The sequence below is a fragment of the Macaca mulatta genome, chromosome 16 (assembly GCF_049350105.2).
Source record: "Macaca mulatta isolate MMU2019108-1 chromosome 16, T2T-MMU8v2.0, whole genome shotgun sequence".
Classification (NCBI taxonomy): domain Eukaryota; kingdom Metazoa; phylum Chordata; class Mammalia; order Primates; family Cercopithecidae; genus Macaca; species Macaca mulatta.
In genome coordinates, this window is record NC_133421.1 from 68,559,368 (window position 1) to 68,580,723 (window position 21,356).

The 21,356-nt window shown below is 54.9% G+C and overlaps 3 protein-coding genes and 2 long non-coding RNA genes across 86 annotated transcripts in view; 2 read left to right on the forward strand and 3 right to left on the reverse strand.

Moving 5' to 3' along the window:
* Positions 1 to 149: 149 nt before the first annotated feature.
* On the forward strand, positions 150 to 5,445 carry TMUB2 (transmembrane and ubiquitin like domain containing 2). 13 transcript variants are annotated; one of them, XM_077969410.1, is made up of 5 exons: positions 150 to 289; positions 797 to 924; positions 1,090 to 1,191; positions 2,117 to 2,770; positions 4,028 to 5,241. In XM_077969410.1, exons 4-5 carry the CDS (start codon positions 2,229 to 2,231, stop codon positions 4,389 to 4,391), a joined length of 906 nt encoding a protein of 301 aa, XP_077825536.1. In that variant the 5' UTR covers positions 150 to 289; positions 797 to 924; positions 1,090 to 1,191; positions 2,117 to 2,228; the 3' UTR covers positions 4,392 to 5,241.
* On the reverse strand, positions 152 to 3,676 carry LOC144335774 (uncharacterized). Its single transcript, XR_013406925.1, has 2 exons — positions 3,448 to 3,676; positions 152 to 3,115 (listed from the first exon to the last, which is right to left on the reverse strand). It is a non-coding gene; the product is annotated as an uncharacterized LOC144335774 (long non-coding RNA).
* On the reverse strand, positions 5,318 to 13,491 carry ATXN7L3 (ataxin 7 like 3). Of its 36 annotated transcripts, none has more exons than XM_077972024.1 (13): positions 13,142 to 13,491; positions 11,665 to 11,775; positions 11,243 to 11,375; positions 10,871 to 11,042; positions 10,597 to 10,694; positions 9,893 to 9,915; positions 9,541 to 9,586; positions 9,307 to 9,335; positions 8,925 to 8,993; positions 8,604 to 8,647; positions 8,287 to 8,358; positions 8,036 to 8,193; positions 5,318 to 7,932 (listed from the first exon to the last, which is right to left on the reverse strand). In XM_077972024.1, exons 2-13 carry the CDS (start codon positions 11,713 to 11,715, stop codon positions 7,784 to 7,786), a joined length of 1,044 nt encoding a protein of 347 aa, XP_077828150.1. In that variant the 5' UTR covers positions 11,716 to 11,775; positions 13,142 to 13,491; the 3' UTR covers positions 5,318 to 7,783. The 36 variants fall into 36 exon arrangements, with proteins under 36 accessions (XP_077828150.1, XP_077828136.1, XP_077828142.1 ...); XM_077972010.1 differs by having other exon boundaries at positions 9,307 to 9,392; XM_077972016.1 differs by having other exon boundaries at positions 9,541 to 9,607.
* LOC144335760 (uncharacterized) overlaps positions 12,450 to 21,356 on the forward strand; it is an 18,074-nt gene continuing 9,167 nt past the window's right edge. Inside the window, exon 1 of the long non-coding RNA XR_013406909.1 lies at positions 12,450 to 12,573. This is a non-coding gene — a long non-coding RNA (uncharacterized LOC144335760). The remainder of the gene's footprint in view (positions 12,574 to 21,356) is intronic.
* UBTF (upstream binding transcription factor) overlaps positions 20,172 to 21,356 on the reverse strand; it is a 15,870-nt gene continuing 14,685 nt past the window's right edge. For 32 of the 35 annotated variants that reach the window (XR_013406894.1, XM_015119844.3, XM_077971968.1 and 29 more), the window contains 3 exons: positions 21,284 to 21,355; positions 21,039 to 21,182; positions 20,172 to 20,950 (listed from right to left, as the gene is read on the reverse strand). Coding sequence is in view for 33 of the 35 variants with exons in the window: in XM_015119844.3 (XP_014975330.1) it covers positions 20,825 to 20,950; positions 21,039 to 21,182; positions 21,284 to 21,355 (342 nt within the window). In the remaining 2 variants the exon portion in view is untranslated. Of the gene's footprint in view, positions 20,951 to 21,038; positions 21,260 to 21,283; position 21,356 lie in introns of all 35 variants that reach the window. The other 3 variants (XM_077971955.1, XM_077971946.1, XR_013406893.1) reach the window with 2 other exon arrangements.

Below are 21,356 nucleotides of genomic sequence, written 5' to 3' on the forward strand. Positions count from 1 at the left end.
GGACCGCAATCCCGCCAACAATGACTCCGCCCCTCCTTCCGCTGAGAAACCTGTCCCTTTTATTTAAAGAATACCTTTTACGTCAGCCCGCCTTACGTAGCTTTGCGTCATCAGTGCAAGGCGCGGAGGCGGGACTTCCTGTCCCTGGCATAACAGCTTCCGGGAGAAGCCGGAAGAGACCGGACCCTGAACAGAATCGCAGATTGCCAGCCCTTTTCCCGACCCCTACGGAAAGACGAGTCCAGGGGCCGTCCTGGCGAGGTCAAAACATTTAGTCTGGCCTTTTCAGGTGAGGACTTCCCCATCCAGGCACAGTGCTGGTCAAATCCCCCTTTAATTTCCCATGACTCCCCGCGTCCTCAAGCCCCGCCCCCAGTTCCCCAGCCCCGCCCCGAAGTTTGAGGGGTGTGGACGGTTTGTGACCCCCTTAGCCGACCCTACCCCTCACGGGCCGGGAGAGCTGGGCTTATCACGGAGGCCAGGGCCAGGCAGCCCTTCGGTTCAGGTGGGCCCATGGACCCCAGTCCAACGCCGCGGGAATAGGACCATCCAAACGCGAAACCTGCGCCTCAGAAAAAGGGTGCGGGACCCCTCCTCACCGTGCGGTCACGGTACGGACAGGGTAGATCACAGGCTGAGGGACAGAGTAAAGACCTCTGAGGCCGGTCACCTGGGGTCCTGCTGGACCCCTCCCCACGAGAGTTCCCTGTGTCTGTGCCAGCCGTTTTCGTCTTTCTTCGCCGCAGTTTCTTTTTCTGTAAATCATGGTTAATGACATTAACCTTCTTGCCATCAGGGATTAGTTGTGGGTGTGATAAATAATTGCTACCATTTATTGAGCAATTGCAGTTTGCACTGTGCCAGGCACTGTGCTAAGTATTTTGCTTCGATGATTTCACGTCATCTTCAAAACAACCTCATGAGGTAGGTACTGTTTTTAACCCCATTTTACTGATGAGAAAGCTGAGGCTCTGAGAAAGTTGTCTGAGGTGATATAGCTAGTAAGACGCGAGACTGGGGTTATAATTAGTTGTTGTTTTTCTAACTCCAGGGCCAGTATATTAAAAAGGATGTTGATGTGTTCCACAGATATTCTTTGAGCAACTACTGGGGCATTATATTGGACACTTCAGTACCAAGAGAAATACATACGATCCTTGTCTACCAGGAGTCTAATAGAGAGATGGAGAGGTAGATAAGTATAATGAAGTTTTATAGGTGCTGTGAGAATAGTCTGATAATGATAATCACCAGACTGGATTTGCCCAGGGACAGCTGTGAAAGCAGCAGATTCTCCAAAGGACATAGTAGGTACTCCAGGGATCAAGCAGGGACCCTTCCTGCCTTTCTAAGAAACTGCAGCAGCAGAACCTTCACAGTGAAAGAAGAGAGACTGAGATATGGATTGTGAGAGTTGTTATGGAATCTTTTTCAAATCACTTCCACGTGGGGAGTGGTCATTGCAGGAGTGGGCCCATGGTGACCCAGGAGGGTGGTGCTTCTGGTGTCTGTCCCATGTTGCTCCCCAGGGCTTGCCAGAAGTTTCAGAGGTGGCATATAATGTCTGCTGCATAGTGTCTGCTCGTGACCCCTACAGAGTTGCCCGTTTGAGGTTGTCTGACTCTGCTTTTGATGGTAGGTCAGTTTTCTTTGACTCTTGACATCTGGCAGCCTGGATCTGTGACCAGGAATGAAATAGGCTGAAATGAGACAATCCGGCAGGGATGGCTAAACAGTGCCTCTAAGCGGGCCCCGCAGTAAAATATTCCAGACTTTTGGGTCTCTCTGAAGCCACTTTGGAGGCTGCTTAGGAGACATATTTGCTTGACCAAGTGATAGGAATCCTAGAGAAACTCAGGCCTCAGCAAAGGTTTTTCCTCATTCGCCAAAAAAGCAACAACAGTAGCAGCAGCAGCAGCAAGGCTGTGGGCTTTTCCTGCTGATCCACGCTCATTGGGAAGTTGGAGTGTGAGAGAGGAAGGTCACAGAACCTGAAAGCAAGAGTTTCACAATAGAGGCAAAGGGTACGATAGGTCTTTAGCTTTACGTTGGGGTGCCAGAATTAGGAAGGTTTGTGCCCCCTTCTACAGAACACTGAACTCCTTTTGTTTTTCAGGGCTGGGTCAGTTAGAACCTAAACAAACTAGAGACCTGGTTGCAACCCCTCAGGCTCTGCTGATGCTGTCCCCCTTTGTTCCTGCAGCGTGGACCCTGCCGGCAGCCAGGCCATGGAGCTCTCTGATGTCACCCTCATTGAGGGTGTGGGTAATGAGGTGATGGTGGTGACAGGTGTGGTGGTGCTGATTCTAGCCTTGGTCCTAGCTTGGCTCTCTACCTACGTAGCAGACAGCGGTAGCAACCAGCTCCTGGGCGCCATTGTGTCAGCAGGTGACACATCCGTCCTCCACCTGGGGCATGTGGACCACCTGGTGGCAGGCCAAGGCAACCCCGAGCCAACTGAACTCCCCCATCCATCAGAGGGTAATGATGAGAAGGCTGAAGAGGCTGGTGAAGGTCGGGGAGACTCCACAGGGGAAGCTGGAGCTGGGGGTGGTATTGAACCCAGCCTTGAGCATCTCCTTGACATCCAAGGCCTGCCCAAAAGACAAGCAGGTGCAGACAGCAGCAGTCCAGAGGCCCCCCTGAGATCTGAGGATAGCACCTGCCTCCCTCCCAGCCCTGGCCTCATCACTGTACGGCTCAAATTCCTCAATGATACCGAGGAGCTGGCTGTGGCTAGGCCAGAGGATACCGTGGGTGCCCTGAAGAGGTGAGTGGCCTGGGAAGTGGGAAGCTGCTTGTGCTCATCCCCCAGCCCTTGGTTGCCTCTAAGGAGGCTGGTGCAGACGTAGGAGCTGCAGGGAAGTATAAGATCCAGCCCCTACTAAGGGCACGTAGATACTTTCTTAGAAATACACCCCTCAGGCCGGGCGCGGTGGCTCCCAGCACTTTGGGAGGCCAAGGTGGGTGCATCACAAGGTCAGGAGTTTGAGACCAGCCTGACCAATATGGTGAAACCCCATCTCTACTAATAGTAAAAAAATTAGCTGGGTGTGGTGGCACACACCTGTAATCCCAGCTACTCAGGAGGCTAAGGCAGGAGAATTGCTTGAACCTGGGAGGCAGAGGTTGTAGTGAGCTGAGATTGCGCCATTGCACACCAGCCTGGGTGACAGAGTGAGACTCAGTCTCAAAAAAACAAAACAAAACAAATACACTCTTCATTAGTTAAGGATAAAGATGAGGGAGGCTGGGCACGGTGGCTCACGCCTGTAATCCCAGCACTTTGGGCAGATCACAAGGTCAAGACATCAAGACCATCCTGGCCAAAATGGTGAAACCCCGTCTCTACTAAAAAAAAAAACAAAACAAAAATTAGCTGGGCGCGGTGCCGCATTCCTGTAGTCCCAGCTACTTGGGAGGCTGAGGCAGGAGAATTGCTTGAACCCAGGAGGTGGAGGTTGTAGTGAGCCAAGATCACACCACTGCACTCCAGCCTGGCAACAGAGCGAGACTCCGTCTCAAAAAAAAATAAAAATAGGCCGGGCACGGTGGCTCAAGCCTGTAATCTCAGCACTTTGGGAGGCCGAGACGGGTGGATCACGAGGTCAGGAGATCGAGACCATCCTGGCTAACACGGTGAAACCCCATCTCTACTAAAAAAATACAAAAAAACTGGCCGGGCGAGGTGGCGGGCGCCTGTAGTCCCAGCTACTTGGGAGGCTGAGGCAGGAGAATGGCGTGAACCTGGGAGGCGGAGCTTGCAGTGAGCTGAGATCCGGCCACTGCACTCCAGCCTGGGCGACAGAGCAAGACTCCGTCTCAAAAAATAAATAAATAAATAAATAAAAATAAAATTAAAAAATAAAAATAAATATAAATAAATAAAAATTAAAATTAAAAAAAAAGATGAGGAAAAAAAAAATCCACCCTCTAATTTTTCCCCACTCCCCTTTGTTGGTCCAGGCCTTTTTGCTTTCTCATTCCTCACCCTCTGTCTTTCCTTCCATGTCTTTCATCCTTACAGCAAATACTTCCCTGGACAAGAAAGCCACATGAAACTGATCTACCAGGGCCGCCTGCTACAGGACCCAGCCTGCACACTGCGTTCTCTGAACATTACTGACAACTGTGTGATTCACTGCCACCGCTCACCCCCAGGGTCAGCTGTTCCAGGCCCCTCAGCCTCCTTGGCCCCCTCAGCCACTGAGCCACCCAGCCTTGGTGTCAATGTGGGCAGCCTCATGGTGCCTGTCTTTGTGGTGCTATTGGGTGTGGTCTGGTACTTCCGAATCAATTACCGCCAATTCTTCACAGCACCTGCCACTGTCTCCCTGGTGGGAGTCACCGTCTTCTTCAGCTTCCTAGTATTTGGGATGTATGGACGATAAGGACATAGGAAGAAAATGAAAGGCATGGTCTTCCTCCTTTACGGCCTCCCCCCTTTTCCTGGCCAGAGCTGGGCCCAAGGGCCTGGGAGGGAGGGGTGGAAAGGATGTGATGGAAATCTCCTCCATAGGACACAGGAGGCAGGTACGGGGCCTCCTCTTCTCGTCCACAGGAGTACAGACGTCCCTTCTGTGCAAGCACAACTCAGGTAGAAATGAGGATGTCATCTTCCTTCACTTTTAGGGTCCTCCTGAAGGAGTTCAAAGCTGCTGGCCAAGCTCAGTGGGGAGCCTGGGCTCTGAGATTCCCTCCCACCTGTGGTCCTGGCTCTTCCCAGTGTCCTGCATGTCTGCCCCCAGCACCCAGGGCTGCCTGCCTGGGCAGCTCAGCATGGCCCCAGCACACCTCCATAGGAATCCTGGAGTATCCTTCCATTTCTCAGCCAAATACCTTTTGAGACAAATCACACAGGCGGGAATGAAGATTGTGCCAGCCTTCTCTTATGGGCACCTAGCCGCCTTCACCTTCTCCCTCTACCCCTTAGCAGGAATAGGGTGTCCTTCCTTCTTTCAAAGCACTTTGCTTGCATTTTATTTTTTTGAGTCCTTCATAGAGCTCAGTCAGGAAGGGGACAGGACACCAAGCCAAGCCCCCAGCATTGGGAGCGGCCAGGCCACAGCTGCTGCTCCCGTAGGCCTCAGGCTGTAAGCAAGAGACAGCACTGGCCCTTGGCCAGCGTCCTACCCTTCCCAATTCCAAGGACTGGGTATGGATCGCTGGGCCCTAGGCTCCTGCTTCTGGGGCTATTGGAGGGTCAGTGTCTGTGACTGAATAAAGTTCCCTTTTGTGGTCCTGGAGCCTCTTTCTGTGACAGAGAATGACTGCGCTGCCCCCAGCAACATGGTAATGAGGGTAGGTAGGCCGGGGCTACCAACGGGAGATGCAGTTTATTTACACCAGCAGCCATGGGGGCAGAGGGAATACACAGCGTTTACAAAGTTAGCTACCTGTACAGAATGGATTACATATGCAAAAATAAAAATCTCAAGACCACAGGACAGCGTGAGCCCCACCCCCCTCCCCCAATGACCCCAGCATGCGGTAATGCCAGGCGGGTGGCCCCTGGGCATGCGGGGGGGAGTGATGCATGGAAGGAAAAGCCACCGGCCATGGAAATTAGTACAGAACCCCCCCACACACACTCAGACACATGATAGGATACAGGGCGGACGACACCTAGCCGGGGTGGGAAGGATGGGAATTGAAACCCACACAGCCTGCTGTTAAAGGGAGGGGAGTGGGGAGCTCCTAGCCCCTGTTCAACTACATGGTAGGGGGGCACTCTCTCCCCAGAAGGAAAAGGGTTTGTTCCCTCAGAGTCCCTGCTGGACCAAGCCCATCTCTTACCCAGCCTGGGCAGGGGGCTCTGCCCTGAGGGCGGGCCAAGGAACAATGGGGAAGTTTATGTGGACAAACCAGTTCCCAAACTACTTCCCACTTCTCCCTCCTCCAACCAGAAGGGGGAAAAAGGGAGAAGCCACAGGGCAAAGAGTGTATTAGGGCCTGAGCTGCAGCTGCCTCTCAGAAGGGAGAGTGGCCCACAGCCTTCCTCCCTTCACCTTCAGCCCACTCCCCAGACTGCATCTGGAAGCGGCTGGAGGCCTGCTGAGATCCTCCTCTCCCTCCGGCCTCCCCTCAGAGGGAGAAAGCTACGGAGGGCCAAGAACGGAGGAGCCCAGGCCCCAGGATTTATTCTAACTCCTGCCAAAATGTTTGGCTTTTTAAAAAATAATCACAATTTGTGGGTTAAAAACCAATTTGCAACCAGGCATGAGCCACAATCAGAACCACCCCAGGGGGAGAGCGGAGTTCCAGACAGGGCATTGCAGCCCCATCTCTGTTGTTCCCTTAACCCTCTAGGGTCCCTAACCCGATCAGTCCAACCAGTCCTGGGTACTAGCTACCCAAATGTGGGATGGCTCCTCTTGGGATGAGGGCAGGGGACATGTCCAGGAAGTGCCAGAGAACTTGGCTCAGGGTCACCTCCACCCGTGTCAGTCAGCTCTGCTCCCAGCCCAGGTCGCGGTCCTCCAGCTTGGCTCCTGGGAGTGGTGGTGCCCGCATGGAGGGGGGACGGTACATCTCTTCAGGATGTAGACCAGGCAGGTGGGCACACTGGCATGACAGTCCCAGAGAGGGGCAATGACACCCCTTCCCCTCCACTGACAACCCGGAGCACAGAGGCCACCCTCTCTTCCCACCCAACTCCTAGCAAAGGGGGAGAGGCACGAGATTAGGATTTTCCTCAGAGCCCCAAACCACAAGTACAGAATAAATAACTTAAAAGCGCTAAGGAAGGGAAACAGGGCAGGCTTTGGAGGCAGGAGCGCCGAGAGAAACTGAAGCCGGTCAAGGTGAAGGGGGTGGAAGCAGCAGTTGGGAACCTGGGCTGCCCCGGTAGGGCAGTGGGGCAGGATGGGCAGGAGGAACACGGGGCCACCCCAGGAGGGTGAGGCTGGGTCCCTTCCTGGGGCAGGGAATGAGGTAAGAAAACATTTCAAATAAAGCAGCACCGTTCCCTCTCACCTTGGGGCCCCACTCCTCACCAGCCCTGGGTCAGGGAGGAGAGACAGGGGGAGGAATTCTGACACTTCTCCCTCTTCCTACCCTCCCTTTCCCATTCCTTGAAGCTGTAGAGGCTGGAGGCCCTTTCCTGGCACCCAACAACAAAAGGACAGCTCCTGCTGCCAAGGAGGCCCATGGGGACTGAGGGGAAAGGGCTGCCCCTGTGAGGGGCAGGGAAGGTGGCGGCAGTTCTGGACGCCCACCTCAGCAGACAGCACTCTGTGCCTGCCTACCCCTGGGACTGGGGGCATTTGATAGGATTCTGCACACAGACAGGACATGCCCAGCCTTGCCCCTCAGCTCCAAGCACCGGACCCATTCACATTGCTGAGGGCGGCCAAGGCAGGCCCCCTCCAGGCTCAGCTTCCAACCCACAGCCTCCCGGGTCACCACATTGCCCCTCAGCAGGGCTTAGTCCAGTTCCTGGGGTGGGGGGCAGGCAGTGCCCTGGCACAGCGCCCAGGTCAGGCCCCTGGCCTAGCTGGACATCCAGTAACTCACAGAATAAATAGGAAAACTGCCTCCCCACCAAACTTATGTCCAAGGCATAATATGTCCAGGTCTGAGTCCTGCACGCTGAGGAGTCGTGCTCCATTGCAGAGGACTTTGACACCCCCCAGGGGCGCATAATCGGATCCTCTGCCTGCCTGGCCCACCAAGCTTCCCAAGCCCCAACCCCCAGCAGCCGTCCATTTGCCAGGCTATGCCACCTGGGTGGGGGTCAGGAGAGAGGGCTCTGCTCAGCCAAAGGCTATCCCTTGCACCCAAGTCAGTTGATGTCATCATAGATGCTGGGCGTCGGGGGTGCCGGTGGCTTTGGCTTCTTCTTCTTGTTGGAACCTAGGCCGGAGGCAGTCCCTACCAGGCTCAGATGGGATTTCTTTTTCTTGGTTTTCCGTGACTCAGAGCTGTTGGTACCTGTAGAGAAAGAGACACAAAGGATGAGAGTAGGGTTGTGGCAGGAGAGGTGGCACTCCCATGGCTTCGGGCACAGCCCCTGGGGCCCAACTGTATCACGTACCTAGACCCCATCCCTGATTTTCACTCGTCTTGGAGGAGCCTGAATCAGAGGGTGAGAGGTCAGAGGAGCCATCCCACTGAAGCCGGCTGATCAGGGCCTGGCTGTCAGTCATGTCAAAGCTGTCATTATCCAGGGAGCTCTCGACCTCTGGAAGGACGCTAGAAAGGGGATGAGCCAAAGAAGGGCTTTACAGATAGCGATCATCGCCCTAACTGGTCATAACCCCCCATCCCTCCTGTAGGGCCACTTACGCCGAGGGCCCGAGAAAATAAATCCGCACGGTTCGCCTCTGCTCATCTGTGTGCTGTGGGCAGCGTAGGGACCTGGTGGTGAGGCAAGGCAGGGAGGGGTCTGAGGAACTCAGGTAAAGCCCCTCCTCTCGGCAAGGCAGGAGCCACAGGCACAGACAGGGAAGGGAAGAGTGCAGATTCGTCCCCAGACTGTGGCCGAAGGCCTGATCATTAGAGGAGGGAAGGGGAAGGGCAGAAGCCCCATTGCTCAAGTCCGACCCATGCCCATGGTGAGTGTGCAGGAGGCCCCTGGCCCCCTTTCTAGGTTCTGTGCTCACCTTGTGCACATCTTCTTGGTGTGTTCAGAAATCACCCCACATTGCTGGAAGAGGAATATAAGCTGAAAGGAGGGATGGAGGGAACCTACTCTAGATGCTAGATGTTCCCTTCTGCATAAATGCTAGAAAGCACAAGCAGAGATGGCCCCAAGGTGTCCAGAGCAGACAGTCCCAGGACACTATGGGCCAGGAAACCTAATTCCAGAAAGAGAGAACAATATGGCCCTGACTGCTATGTCACCAGCTTCCTCCCCGGCCTTGACCACTGCCTATGGCTCCAGCCCACTCCCAAGGGCCTTCTCCCTTGCCGGTCCCCCTCACCGTGGTGAGCAGGCTGCGAAGCTCCTCTGGCCCCAGGGTCTCATAGCTGATCCCAGTTGAATTGTTATACTGCAGGAGAACCAGAGGTACAGGTTAGAGATGGGGCAGAGAAGAGACAGGGGCCGGGGGGAAGCGAGAATCAGTCCCTCTGGTGCCTTTCTAAGCGAGAGGCTTTAGGACAACCCTGCCGTTTTCCAAGTGATTTCTCTCATCCCACCTGCCTATGGATAAGGGGCGGGACTCAGAAAGAACATAAATATATAAGATCCAAATAGCTCATCAGTGCCTCTGGCTGTCAGCATTCTGATCCCTACTTGTCCAAATCCCTACCACCTCACAACCAGGACAATGAGAGCAAGTGCGAGGGACGGCCCATACTCACCTTAAAAGGATCCGAATTGCTAAGTTCCCCTGAAGAAGAAAAAAGAAGGGGAAGGGTGTTTGATGCAGAGGTACAGACAGAGAACCCTGAAAATAACCAGAGAGGAAGTGGGGGTGACAGAAGGATCACAGGCCCTCCCTCAATTCCCCTATCCCCGGGCCCCACCTCCACCCCCCGGCAATGAGTCCCAGAAGACGTAGCTAGAAGCAATCCCATTGCTCCGGCCCCACTTACCATTTTTGTGTTTTAAAGACTTGGATCTTCGAGGGGAATTGGGGTTCTGGAATGGGAGATACCATAGCTTTGGGGAAAGGGTAACGATAAGGGGGAGCCGAGAACCCAGGGAAGGAAAAAAGATTTGACAAAGCAGCATCCTCAAATTCCTACTCTTCCTCCCCAGTAGGAGGCCTGTCTACCCATGTGCCCTCCCCTGCCCTCCATTCCCACACCCCACCCGCCCACCACAGACACCCTCAAGCCCCCAGTGACCTCAGCCTTGAGTCAAGACACTTGAGGACTCCCTGCCCAAAGGGGAGGGTATCTGTCCTTTGCCCATTAATTCCCCAATGCTTGCCCCGGCTCTCACCTTGTCTGATTTCCTCTTCTTGGCTAAGGGGGAACAAAAGCATAAAGAGCAGGGTTTCCGTTAAGTTCTCAATCTAAAAGCATCTCAAGAAAACTGTACAATAGGCTGGGCGCAGTGGCTCACGCCTATAATCCCAGCACTTTGGGAGGCCCGGGCGGGCGGATCATGAAGTCAGGAGATTAAGACCATCCTGGCCAATATGGTGTAACCCCATCTCTACTAAAAACAAAAAAATTAGCTCGCCGTGGTAGCGCACACCTGTAATCCTGGCTACTCAGGAGGCTGAGACAGGGGAATCACTTGAACCCAGGAGACGGAGGTTGCAGTGAGCCAAGATTGCGCCAATGCACCCCATCCTGGGCAACAGAGCAAGATTCCGTCTCAAAAAAAAAAAAGAAAAAGGAAACCGCACAACTATACTCTCTCTTCATCATTCAAGACAACAACCTTAGCCAGGCGCAGTGGCGGGCGCCTGTAGTCCCAGCTACTCGGGAGGCTGAGGCAGGAGAATGGCGTGAACCCGGGAGGCGGAGCCTGCAGTGAGCCGAGATTGCGCCACTGCACTCCAGCCTGGGCGACAGAGCAAGACTCCGTCTCAAAAAAAAAAAAAAAAAAAAAGACAACAACCTGTGACCACTTTATACCCAATTTCTGCTTCCCACCTCATCCCAATGCTCCCCAAGTTTCCCCAGATCCCCAAGCACCTTTCTTTTCCGAGCCATAAGACCAATCGTTGTCATTGATGTCATCATTATCCTCTTGGTCACTCTCAGACTTATTCATATTGTTGCTATTGGCAATCCTGCCAAAGGGAGGGAAGAGAAAGGGTCAAGGGGGTCACCCCACTCTGCCCCCAACTTCAGAGGCACGTGGGGTATCTGGGGCCAAGTAAAACCCACTCTCGGTACCCTCCTAATGCCCCCGGGGTACTACACCATGGCACAGGCTGCAGAGAATGGGCATCTCTGGTTCTCTCACCGGCGGTTGGCGATTCGGCTGCTGTTCCGACCCATTCCCAGGCACTTCTCCAGATGGGGAGCAAAGCGGGAGGCGGCAATGCTGCGACTGCAATTGGGGCAAACACACTCCTTGCTCTTCCACTGGTTGAAAACCTGTCCAAAGATGTCCAACCCCGGCTGGTCCACGATCTCTGGGGACAGGAGAGGCTGGCGATCAGGGTGGGCAGGGGACCCTCTCCTCTTGTTCCCACCTGGGGTCCCACGGCCTCTTCAATCCCTCCCCCGGCTCACAGGAGCTCCAGATGCTACATCTAGCACAGTTTCCAGAGAAGGAAACTCCAAACAGTCCCAGGAAAGGGCTGGACTGCTGCTCCTTCACCCTGAAGCTCACCAAAATCCTTCATGCTATCAGGGTCCGTGTCGTCCAGGAAGAAGTAGCCACACTTGACAGCCCGGTGTACCTCAAAGCAGAATCCCAAACAAGAATCCTCGACCAGGTCCGCATATATCTCCTGAGCGATGGCCTGGGCCCCAGGGGAGAACATCTACGGTCACAAGAGTCACAGCCCCCTGGACTCTCACCAACCAAATCTGCTGCCATCTGGCCCCAGCCAAAAATCACGCTTTCTTTGCCATTTTCCCCATCTTGACTTCGTGTTCTTTCTTCTTCCTGGATCCTTGGCCTTTTCAGCTGGCTATTCCCTTTAAGGAACAAGGCTGACTACCCAAATTCCTCTTTGGTGTGGATGCCAGATATAGCGACGTAGAGACATCAAGAGAAAGAACTGGAGGCACACGTGGGGGAGCCCTCACCTCTAGTTTGCTGTTATCCAGGCCAGACAAAGACATTTCCTCCATTTTCATTTGTAAACTCTTGTGGAGACGGCGCTCTGACTGCTCATAGCACAGCGGGCGGCAACACGGCTGCACACACGGGGGTGGGGGTGTTGTTGTGAGTCCAAGGCACCTCTGAAGGCGGCCACCTTCCCTCCCACCTCGCTGCCCAGAGCTCAGTCCTGGCATCAGGGTCTCTCCCTCCCCAAGGCCCAGGCTCACTAAGTCTGGATGGTCCTTCAGGGCCTGAAACCTAAAGGGGGCCTAGTCTTTCCCAGGCCTGAGCTCAGGCCCTGGACTCCACTGCCAATCAGAGTCTGGGTCTATAGGAGGCAGCAGCTCACCCTAGGTCCCCAAAACTCAAACCCCTCTTTGATACCCATGGTGCAATGCAGCAGGGGGAGGAGAAGGAACTCCAAGGCCTCAAAGCAAACCCACAGGGTGTGGCAAAGAACTGCACAGACTCCTAAATACACCCCCCCGCCTTCCCTAAAGACTCTCCTCAGAGTCACCTCTGCTTTCAGCCAGGATGTCCACTTGGGGGGGTACTGCTACCAGAAGTAGAAATGGCCCTAGGACCCTACAACCTTCACCCCACTCTGCCTTCCCTTGAAATCAGCCTGCCACTCCACGAGGGAAGCAGAGCTCACAGGAGCCTAGAGCTAAGGGACATTTCCAGCCACCATGAGCAGGAGCGGCGGGGCGGGGGGGGGGTGCCCGGTGGGGTGGCACGCCAGGAGCGGGCACTCCCCTTACCTGTTCTTCCTTTAAATAACCACCCACCCTCCCTCAGGACCAGCCCGGAAGTCTCTCCAAGAGCCCCAAAGTCCAGGAACCCCCACCCAAGGATTCAGACACAGCACCCACAGCCCAGGGCCCCTCGGAACGGTGGGTACGAGTTTCAGGAGCCGCCGGCCTAGAGTGGGGTGGGGACTGACGAATGAGCCGGGGGCACTGGGAAGGGTAGGAGGCCGGGCCTCGGCTCTTCCCCCGTCCCTGCGGCACTGCTGCTGCATCATACCGACTGGGGGGAGGAGAGCCGAGCCGCCGGGGCCGGCACCGGGCCGGGACAGACCGACCCCCAGAGAGTGGACAGAGTGGGACGCGTCCCGGCCCCTCTCCTTCCCCGCCCGCCAGCAGCCCCGGCCGGCCGGGGAGAGGAGTCCGGGAGGGTGTCTCTATTGTCCCGGGGGCTGGGGCCTGGCTCCCTAACAAAGGCCCCGCGCCCCCTCCCCGGCCGGCCCTGCCCCGCCCAAGGGGGACCCAGACGGGGGAGAGCTGGGGGCCCCGGCCCGGCCGGGAAGCTGGGGGAAGCCGGGCGTTTCCGCGTCGGCCCGGGGGGAGGGGAAGGGGCGCTGACCCAGACCTGGGGGGAGGGGGCCCAAGCCCCGCCTCGGGCCCCGCCCCCCGCCCCCCGCAGGCCCCTCCCCCGTCCCCGTCTCCGTCCCGTACTCACCCCGCCCGGGGGGCCGCGCCGGGGCCCGGCGGCCTCTCAGGGCCGCGTCCTCCGGCGGCGGCGGCGGCGGCGGCTGCTCCGGAGCCCCATGTCCGTCGGTCCGTCCTCGCCTCTCCCCGGGGCCCAGGGCCCGGGGCCGGGGGGTCGGGCCGCCCCCCCGCCTCGCCGCCTCACCGGGCGGCCATGGCCCCTTCCCCTCCCTTCTTGTCCCGTCGCCGCCTCCTCCTCCTCACCTCACCCCGCCCGCGCGCAGTCCGCGCGCCGTCCGCGCGCCCCTCCCCCCGCCCCCCACTCCAGCCCGCCTCTCCCGGGCGGGGGGTGCGGCGCGAGCCCGGAGCGCGCGCGCGTGTGCCGCGACCGGAGGATGGATGGATGGAGCGAGCGAGAACGCGAACGTGCGCGCGCGCGCCCCTCTCCCCCTCCCTCCGCGCGGGCGCGAGGCCAAGCGCGAGCGCGCTCCAACCTCCTCCTCTTCCTCCTCCCGCCCCTCCCCAACACCCCGCCCTCCCCCTCCCTTCCTCTTCCTTCTTTCGCTTTCGCGCGCCCAGCGACTGCTCGCGCCTGCTAGAAGGGCCCGAGCGCGTGCATCTGCCCCGCGGCCGCAGCTCGGCAGCATTTGCTCCAGGGGGCGGGGACCGGGAGGGGAGGAGGGGCGCCACGCCGCCGTCCAAAGTACCGGCGGACGGGGACGGGGGCGGGGAGATGGGCGGGGCCTTCGCGGACCTCCCCGACCAATCGCCGAGAGGCCTCGGCCCGGGAGGCCCAATAAGATGGGGGTGGGTGGGGCGGCGTTCAAGGTGAGGTGCGCGGTGCGCTGGGGGCGGAGACATTGTGCCGTCCCGGCCGGCTCGGGGGCGGGGGCAGCGGGTGGCGTCGAAAGAGAGCGCCGGCTCCTAGCCGATCCTGGGACGCCTTCCGGCCCAGGCTTCCCCGCCCTTCCCTCGGGGCTCCCCGCTCTCTCCCCCCCCTCCGCTCCCCCCTTTACCCCGAGGCGTGCAGCCACTTCTGTGAAGAGGCCAGACTTGAAGTGGGGCGCAGTTAGGACCTCGGAGCGGAAAGCCCGTAGAATCGAAGGGGCTCGCCCGCGCCTCAGTTCTCCTGGTTTCTGGGCGGGTCTCAGCCCACGCCAGGCCTGCGGACCAACAAGCGGCCGAGATGAGGGTCCGCTGCTGAGGTCGGAGGCCAAGCTGCGCCCTTCTGCGCGGAGCGCCCTCCCCACCCCTCATCCTAATTTAGATCCCACACCTGCTTGCCTTTCCTGCTTCCGGAACCCACGCTGGACCCCCCACCCCTCAAGACAGCCTGCCTGGCACTGGCCAGATCCTTCCCCCGACCCAGTGCTTTTCTCCTGGGTGCAGAGTGTCCCTATGCTCACGCTCTCAGTCCCTCTTTAGGAAGGAGCGGGCCTTTTCCCAGCCGCGGTGGATGGCTGGATTGGCGCTTTCATCTCGGTTACTCTGTGTCTGGTGTCCTGGAACGGTTGTGTGACAGCCCTCTCCCCTCAAGAGATAAGATTAAAAAGGAGGATAGTCTGAAATCACATACTTGGAGCCATCTTTGGTTTTTAGTTTTCCGCAAATATTTTATTCTCACCGATTTCTCCTGAGAAACAGCAAACATTTATTGAGGCGATATTCCAGAGTAGTTAAGATCAGGCGTCTGATTTGAATTTAAATCGTTGGATCTAGCAAATGAGTTTCCTCTGCCTCAGTTTCCTCTGTTGTCAGTGGGCATAATGATAGTCCTATCTCATTGCGTTGCTGTAGTGATTAACAAGTCAGTGCATGTGAAACTCTTAGCTCTGTGTAAGTGCTTGGTAAATCTTAGCTGTTATTCTTACGGTGCTCCAGGTGCTGGGACAAAAGATGATATAAGACAGTTGTGCTTCTTCAAGAAGTTCACTGTCTTGTGGGATAGACAGGTAGGATAATAATTGCAAAAGAGTGTGACGAAAACAGCAGAGAGAGAACAGAGGTAGCCAGAAGGAGACATCAAATAATGTAAGAGAGTTGGTCAAGAAAGGCTTCTTGGGTTGGGCGGGGTGGCCCAGGCCTGTAATTCCAGCACTTTGGGAGGCCAGGAGCTCAAGACCAGCCTGCAAAAATGCAAAAATTAGCTGAGTGTGGTGGCATGCTCCTGTAATCCCAGCTACTCAGGAGGCTGAGGCAGGAGAATCGCTTGAACCTGGGAGGCGGAGGTTGCAGTGAGCTGAGATTGCACCACTGCACTCCAGCCTGGGCGACAGAGCGAGATGCTGTCTCAAAACAAAACAAAAAAGAAGAAAAAGAAAAACTTCTTGTAGTGGGAGATGAACCAGGTAAAGGTAGGCCAAGAAAGCATTGGATATCCCCAACCGGAAGCTTCAGAAGCCTGGATCAAGCTGAAACAGAGGATTGGGTGGCAGAATAGCTGGAGGTGAGCAGGCTGGATCATACAGGACAAAGCAAGTAGGTGTTGAAAGTTTCGCCTGTAAGCCATGAGGAATCCTCAAGGGGAATCATTCACCAGACTTATATATTTAGTAGATCATGCTGGAGTGTGGTCTGGAGAATAACTTAGAAGCAGTAGGTTTTTTTGTTTTGTTTTGTTTTTTAGCGTTTTGCTCTGTCACTCAGGCTGGAGTGCAGTGGTGTGATCTCAGCACACTGCAACTTCTGCCTCCCGGGTTCAAGCGATTCTCATGCCTCAGCCTCCCTAATAGCTGGGATTACGGGCACATGCCACCTTGCTCAGCTAATTTTTGTTTTATATTTTTAGTAGAGACAGGGTTTCACCATGTTGGCCAGGCTGGTCTCGAACTTCTGACCTTAGGAAAGCCACCTGCCTCAGCCTCCCAAATGCTGGGATTACCGGCATGAGCCACTGGGCTTGGCCAAAAGCAGGTTTTTGTTACTGATTGGGGTGTATGGAGGAAAGGAGAGGGAGGTCTCGAAAACACCTTTAACTAGGATGGGGAACTCAGGGGAGGACATGGGAGGATGACTTCACTCTGGGATATATTGAGGTTTCTGTGGGATCAGCTGATGGAGACCCGAAAGGTGATTGAACTTAGATCTGGCACAGAGAAGTAAGCTAGGTTTTCAGGAACTTCAGCAACATAGCCTCAGCCTTGTTTTTCTCTTATCTCCCACCTCCTTTTCAGGAATTCTTCCCGCCAGTGATGCTGATCTGTTTCTTACCTAAATATGCCCAGTACATTCTGCCCTAAGGAATTTGCGCCATGGCCAGAAAATCCTCCTGGCTTCTCCCTGTTGACCTAAATCTTTCCTCATATCCCCACCTGTGGCCATCCTCATACCAAACTTCTGTACAACTAGACTGTACTGTTCATTCTGTGCTTGGCCTGGGCTGCTCTGTGGTGGTGACCTCTTTGGGCATGTACCAGTCTTCACTGTTAGCACCAGTTCATAAACACTAAGGCCTGAGCTGGTCCTGACTCTGGGTGAGACCCTGGGGTTACAGCAGCAAGCAAGAGAGACACACAAACCTTGTCCTAGCGTGGCTTACAGCCTAGCAAGGCCTGATGGGAAGGAAATAAGGCCTGAGTGTGAAGGCATTCAGGCTGCTGAAGAAACATATAGTGTGGAGACCCTTTTTCTCAGGAGCTCAGGGAAGGAAGTGGTCTTTTAAGTGGAGCCCTGAATTAACTAGGCAGAGAGAACACCATGTGTATAGACCCTGGGACAGAGCATGTTATGTTCGAGACATGAATGGCCAGTGTGGCTAGAGCCAGGGCAGGGCTAACAGGGGCAGCAGATCCCCTAGGGCCTTGTGGGCCAGACTTATTCACCCACTCAACAAATCTTTCTTGGGTGTCGAATGTATATCAGGCAGTTTCAGGCGCTGAGATTACTGTAATGAACAAGCAGATAAGGTGTCTTCTACTTGGTGAGATAGATAATAAACAAATACATAAACAAGAAGATGGAGGACGCCTCTCTAGAGCAGGTGATTGGGAAAGGCTTCGCTGAGAGAGGACATGTGAGTTGAGGCCTAAAAGATGAAAAAAACATCAGGTATGTGTAGGGTTGGAGGAATAGCCATTCTGGGCCGAAAGAACAGGTGCCAAGACCCCGCGGGTAGGCGTGTTTGAGGAACAAAGGAGATCACTTGGCTGGATCACTGTGAGTGGTTAGGAAGAGCAGGGTGAGTGAAGATAAGAGAAGGAATGCAGGGGCCAAACCTTATAAGGCCATGGTAAGACATGGTAAATTTTCAGTACAGAAATAATCAGATTTATTTCTGAGATAACTTTGGCTGCCATGTGAAGAATGGGCTGTAGGGGGCGAGAGTGCAAGCAGGAAGATCAGCTTTAGGAGGTCTTTGCAGAAGTTGAGCAATGATGGTGGCCTTAAATAGGATGGGCGTGGCAGCTGTGGGAGTCACCCTGTGGGAGGGGTCGACAGATTTGAGACAGCTTTAGGAAGTGGAATGGAGAGGTCTAGGTGATTGAACCTGGAGGTGAAAGGGAGAGAGAAGTCAAGGCCAATACTCTGCTTCCTAGGTTGAATGACTAAGCGTTTGGTAATCATTTCGGGTCTTGAGGTATGAGATGCCTGCAAGATATCCCAGAGGATGCAAGGGTGTCTACACAGGTCTGCAGCTTGGAAGAGCAGTCTCTGTCGGCACCACCCTTCAGAATGGTTGCATATTGGCGATCATGGGAGGTTGAAGGGAGAGATGTGAACACCTGGGATAAAATGAGGAAGAGCTGACACCAGCAGAGTAGATCAAGAAGGCAAAAGACAGACAAGTGTTCACCAGATGTAATGAACATGTTGGTTACCTTAGCAAGGAGCCTCAAGGGATATTGGTAAGTTGGAGGCCAAGAGGCGCAACAAGCTTTTTAGAAGTTTGGCCAGTATAGGATAGGGGTGAGGGCTGGGAGAGAGTTCTTGGACAGGACCTGGGTCTGCAGCCCTTTGAGTTTCCAGGAACCCAGCCAAGGCCTGCACGGGGAAGGGTGTCTTCCTTAATCTCAGAGAGCAAGTCATCTCAGCCCAGCCCAGCCTGCTTCCCATCAGAGGTCTAGATGGTCTTAGGAAAGTCATCCTTAACCCTTAACCTTTAACCCCGGGTGGAGCTGAAGGCTCAGAGTGGGAGAGTGCTCCCTCAACTCCCCACGATAAGCAAGCCCTACACTAGGAAGGGTTGCATGTCCAGGGCAAACCCTTGACCCTAATAGCTCATCACCTCCAATTCCCCAAGACCATGTACTCTGAATGAAAATGCATTTGTTCTCCAACTTCTCAGTCTTTAGTGGTCTGACAACCCAAAGTGAACAAATGGAATTGAGAAAAGGGCAAGAACAGTAGCACAGAACAATGTGAATATAGGTTACCTATGGAATCTTCAGGGAAGAGGAAGATAGTTCTAGGGAAAAAAGGCAAATTGGCTTCAAGCATTTTTATAGATCAAACCTGTTGGGTCACCCCTGTGAACTACATCACCTTCATTGATTCCAGTGACCAGACAGCAGTCAAACATTTGTTTTTCACTTTATTATACAAAAAAGGGAAAACAAAACTTCCACAGTTGGCTTTAAGCATAGGCAGACACCTCTAAGCCACTCCCTCCCACCTCCCATGATACAAATTCAAGTTGTGGTTGTTGTTGAATCCTACAAAACACTCTTTAAATATTAGAAAAAAAGTTGGGGGCGGGGACGGGGGTCTTCCCACCCCAGCCATCCCATCCCAGTGCCAAAATGCACTCAAGAGTGACCTCTTACAGCACCAACACCCCCACCCTGACAGTCCTGTTTGTACTGTAAGAATTTTTCAATTTTTAAAACAGGAAAAAAAAAAAGGGCCCCATTGCAAGTTGTTTTTAAATGAAAATACATTCCACTGAAACACAACAGTGTAGGGCAGCCAAATAGGAGACTGGGGTTCTTTGCAGGGCTCTTGGGAAGAAATAGAACCTATAAACCCCTTTACTTAATTCCAGGATTAGGACAAAGGAAGGGGAATGGGAGTGGAGAGTAACCCCCCAGACCTCCCCACCCCCAGCACCAAGGTCCAAGGCGAAGCAGAGACTGTCTGCCTGCCTTTGGGAGAGGGACCCACCAGCCTCTCTGGGGCCAGGGCCTTTCCCCATTCCTGCCCCACTTCTGCGGCGAAGTTCCCGCTCTTCCCCCATTCCTTGGCTTTCATTCACAGGGGGAAGGTGGAAAAGCACCAAGCCCCAATTTAATAGGTCATTGACATGATCATAAAAAAAAAGAACCCTCCAAATTTAGTCAACAAAAAAGTAAGAACTACAGATATAAGGTGACTTGGCTTATTAAGGGGAATAAGGTACCAAAAAATTTGGGAAATGGCTGGGAAGAATTAGAGACAGCTGAGAAGCAGCTTTTGCAGACTTCTTGCCCAGCTGTGGGGTTGGGGGAGGAGGGAGCAGACCTGAGAAATTAAAGGAAATAGGGGGTGGCGGGAGGATTTAAGGAAAGCTGAAGGGATGTGTAAGATAGGAGCTCCCAGCACATTTCTTGAAGCCCAGGTTCTGAGCCTAGGGTGGCCAGGCTTGGCCCCTCAGATGAGCAGGGGAGGCCTTTTCCACCAAATACAAGCTTTAAGCTTCACACCATCTTGCCTGTCTTTCCGGAAGCCTTCCTGCTGGACAATGGAGACCAGCAGCTCGGATGCATGTGACCCTGGCAGAGGGAGCCTGGTCTGGGAAGCATCCTAGAGTGGCTTCGGCACACTCCCCCAGTGGAATCAGAGACTGGGCAAAACAGAGGATGTGGAGAATGGGATAGCCTCAGTCCGCTCCCACCAGGGTCAACATCTCCCGGCTCTCACCGACCCTTTTTCCAGATTCACAACAAACTGATGTGGGCTCTAGGACAGACCCCCTTACACACACACACACTCTCTTTTGCACACATCCACAGCTGCACCCATGCTATGTACAGGAACACACATACACATACTCTCTTCCACACACATCAAGACCATTTTTAAAAGGTTCCAAACCTACCCCTAAACCCTCCCTCTCCCAGAAATGACAACAGAGACGGCAGCCGAGATCGGTAGGAAACGTCTCGTTGACAGCTCAGAGCTTAAAAAAAAATATATACACATATATAAAAAACACTTCTGCCCCCTCCCCCATGAATGGGTCCAGGCAGCTCCTTCCTGCAGGGGGCAGGGGAGAGGGCCACCAGGGCAGCGCCTGTTTTCTCGAAGGCACCAGCCCTCCTCTCCCCACATTCCCTGCCTCCAGTTCCAATGCAGGGGTCCAGGTGGCAGGCCCCTCTGGGAAGGAATGCGTCTTCCCCAAGCTTCCACCCCACCTTGGATTGGGCCGCAGGTGTGGAGGGCCTCGTTGAACTCTTTGGGACCCCCCCCACCCCCACTCTCCGGTACACTGTCCATGCCGGAACTGCAAGTGCAGAGAAGTCACAGGGGTGGGCCAGGCTGGTCCGGTGCTGGCTTAGTCTGATGGTTGCTGTCCCTGGAGGAGGACCCCCAAGGGCTGATGTCTCTGAGGCTGCAGAGTCCTGGCCTGGGCTCCTCCAGCCCCCTACCCCCACCGTATTTTTTTTTTTTTTAAAAAGAAAGAAAGAAAGTGGGGGATGCCAGGGGGGCAGGGGACAGAACATGGGGGAGAAACAAAGGTGGTCAGTTGGGGAGGGGAGCTCCTGGGCTCTCCCTGGCTGCCCTGGGGTGGGGCTGAGCCTCAGTTGGAGTCAGAGTCTGAGGAGTCCCCTGAGGAGGAGGAGCTGGAGCTGCTGCCCTCGGACTCGTTGTCTTCATCCTCATCGTCATCCTCGTCATCATCTTCGTCCTCATCATCCTCTTCATTCTGGGGGGTGAGAAAGGATGTGGAGAGTCATCAGGTGACCATCCTGGCAGGAATCCCCTCCCCTCCCACTGTGCCCTGTCTGCCCCACCTCATCCCCATCCTCGCTCTCGTCTTCGCTGCTGGACTCGGAGGAGTCGCCGCCATCTTCAGAGGAGTCCCCATTCTCATCATCTTCCTCTTCTTCATCCTCATCCTCATCATCCTCATCCTCTTCATCATCCTCCTCGGACTCCTTGGAGGGACAGAGGCACATCAGTGGTCTCTGGTCTCTGCCCAGCCATTCCAGGCAGTCCCACCCGCCCCATGCCCCTGCATCTGGCAGGGGCTCCTTACCGACTTGGACTGCAGAGTAGTCCGGCTGGATTTGGGGTTTGGGCCTCGCAGCTTGGTCATGCTCTTACGTTTC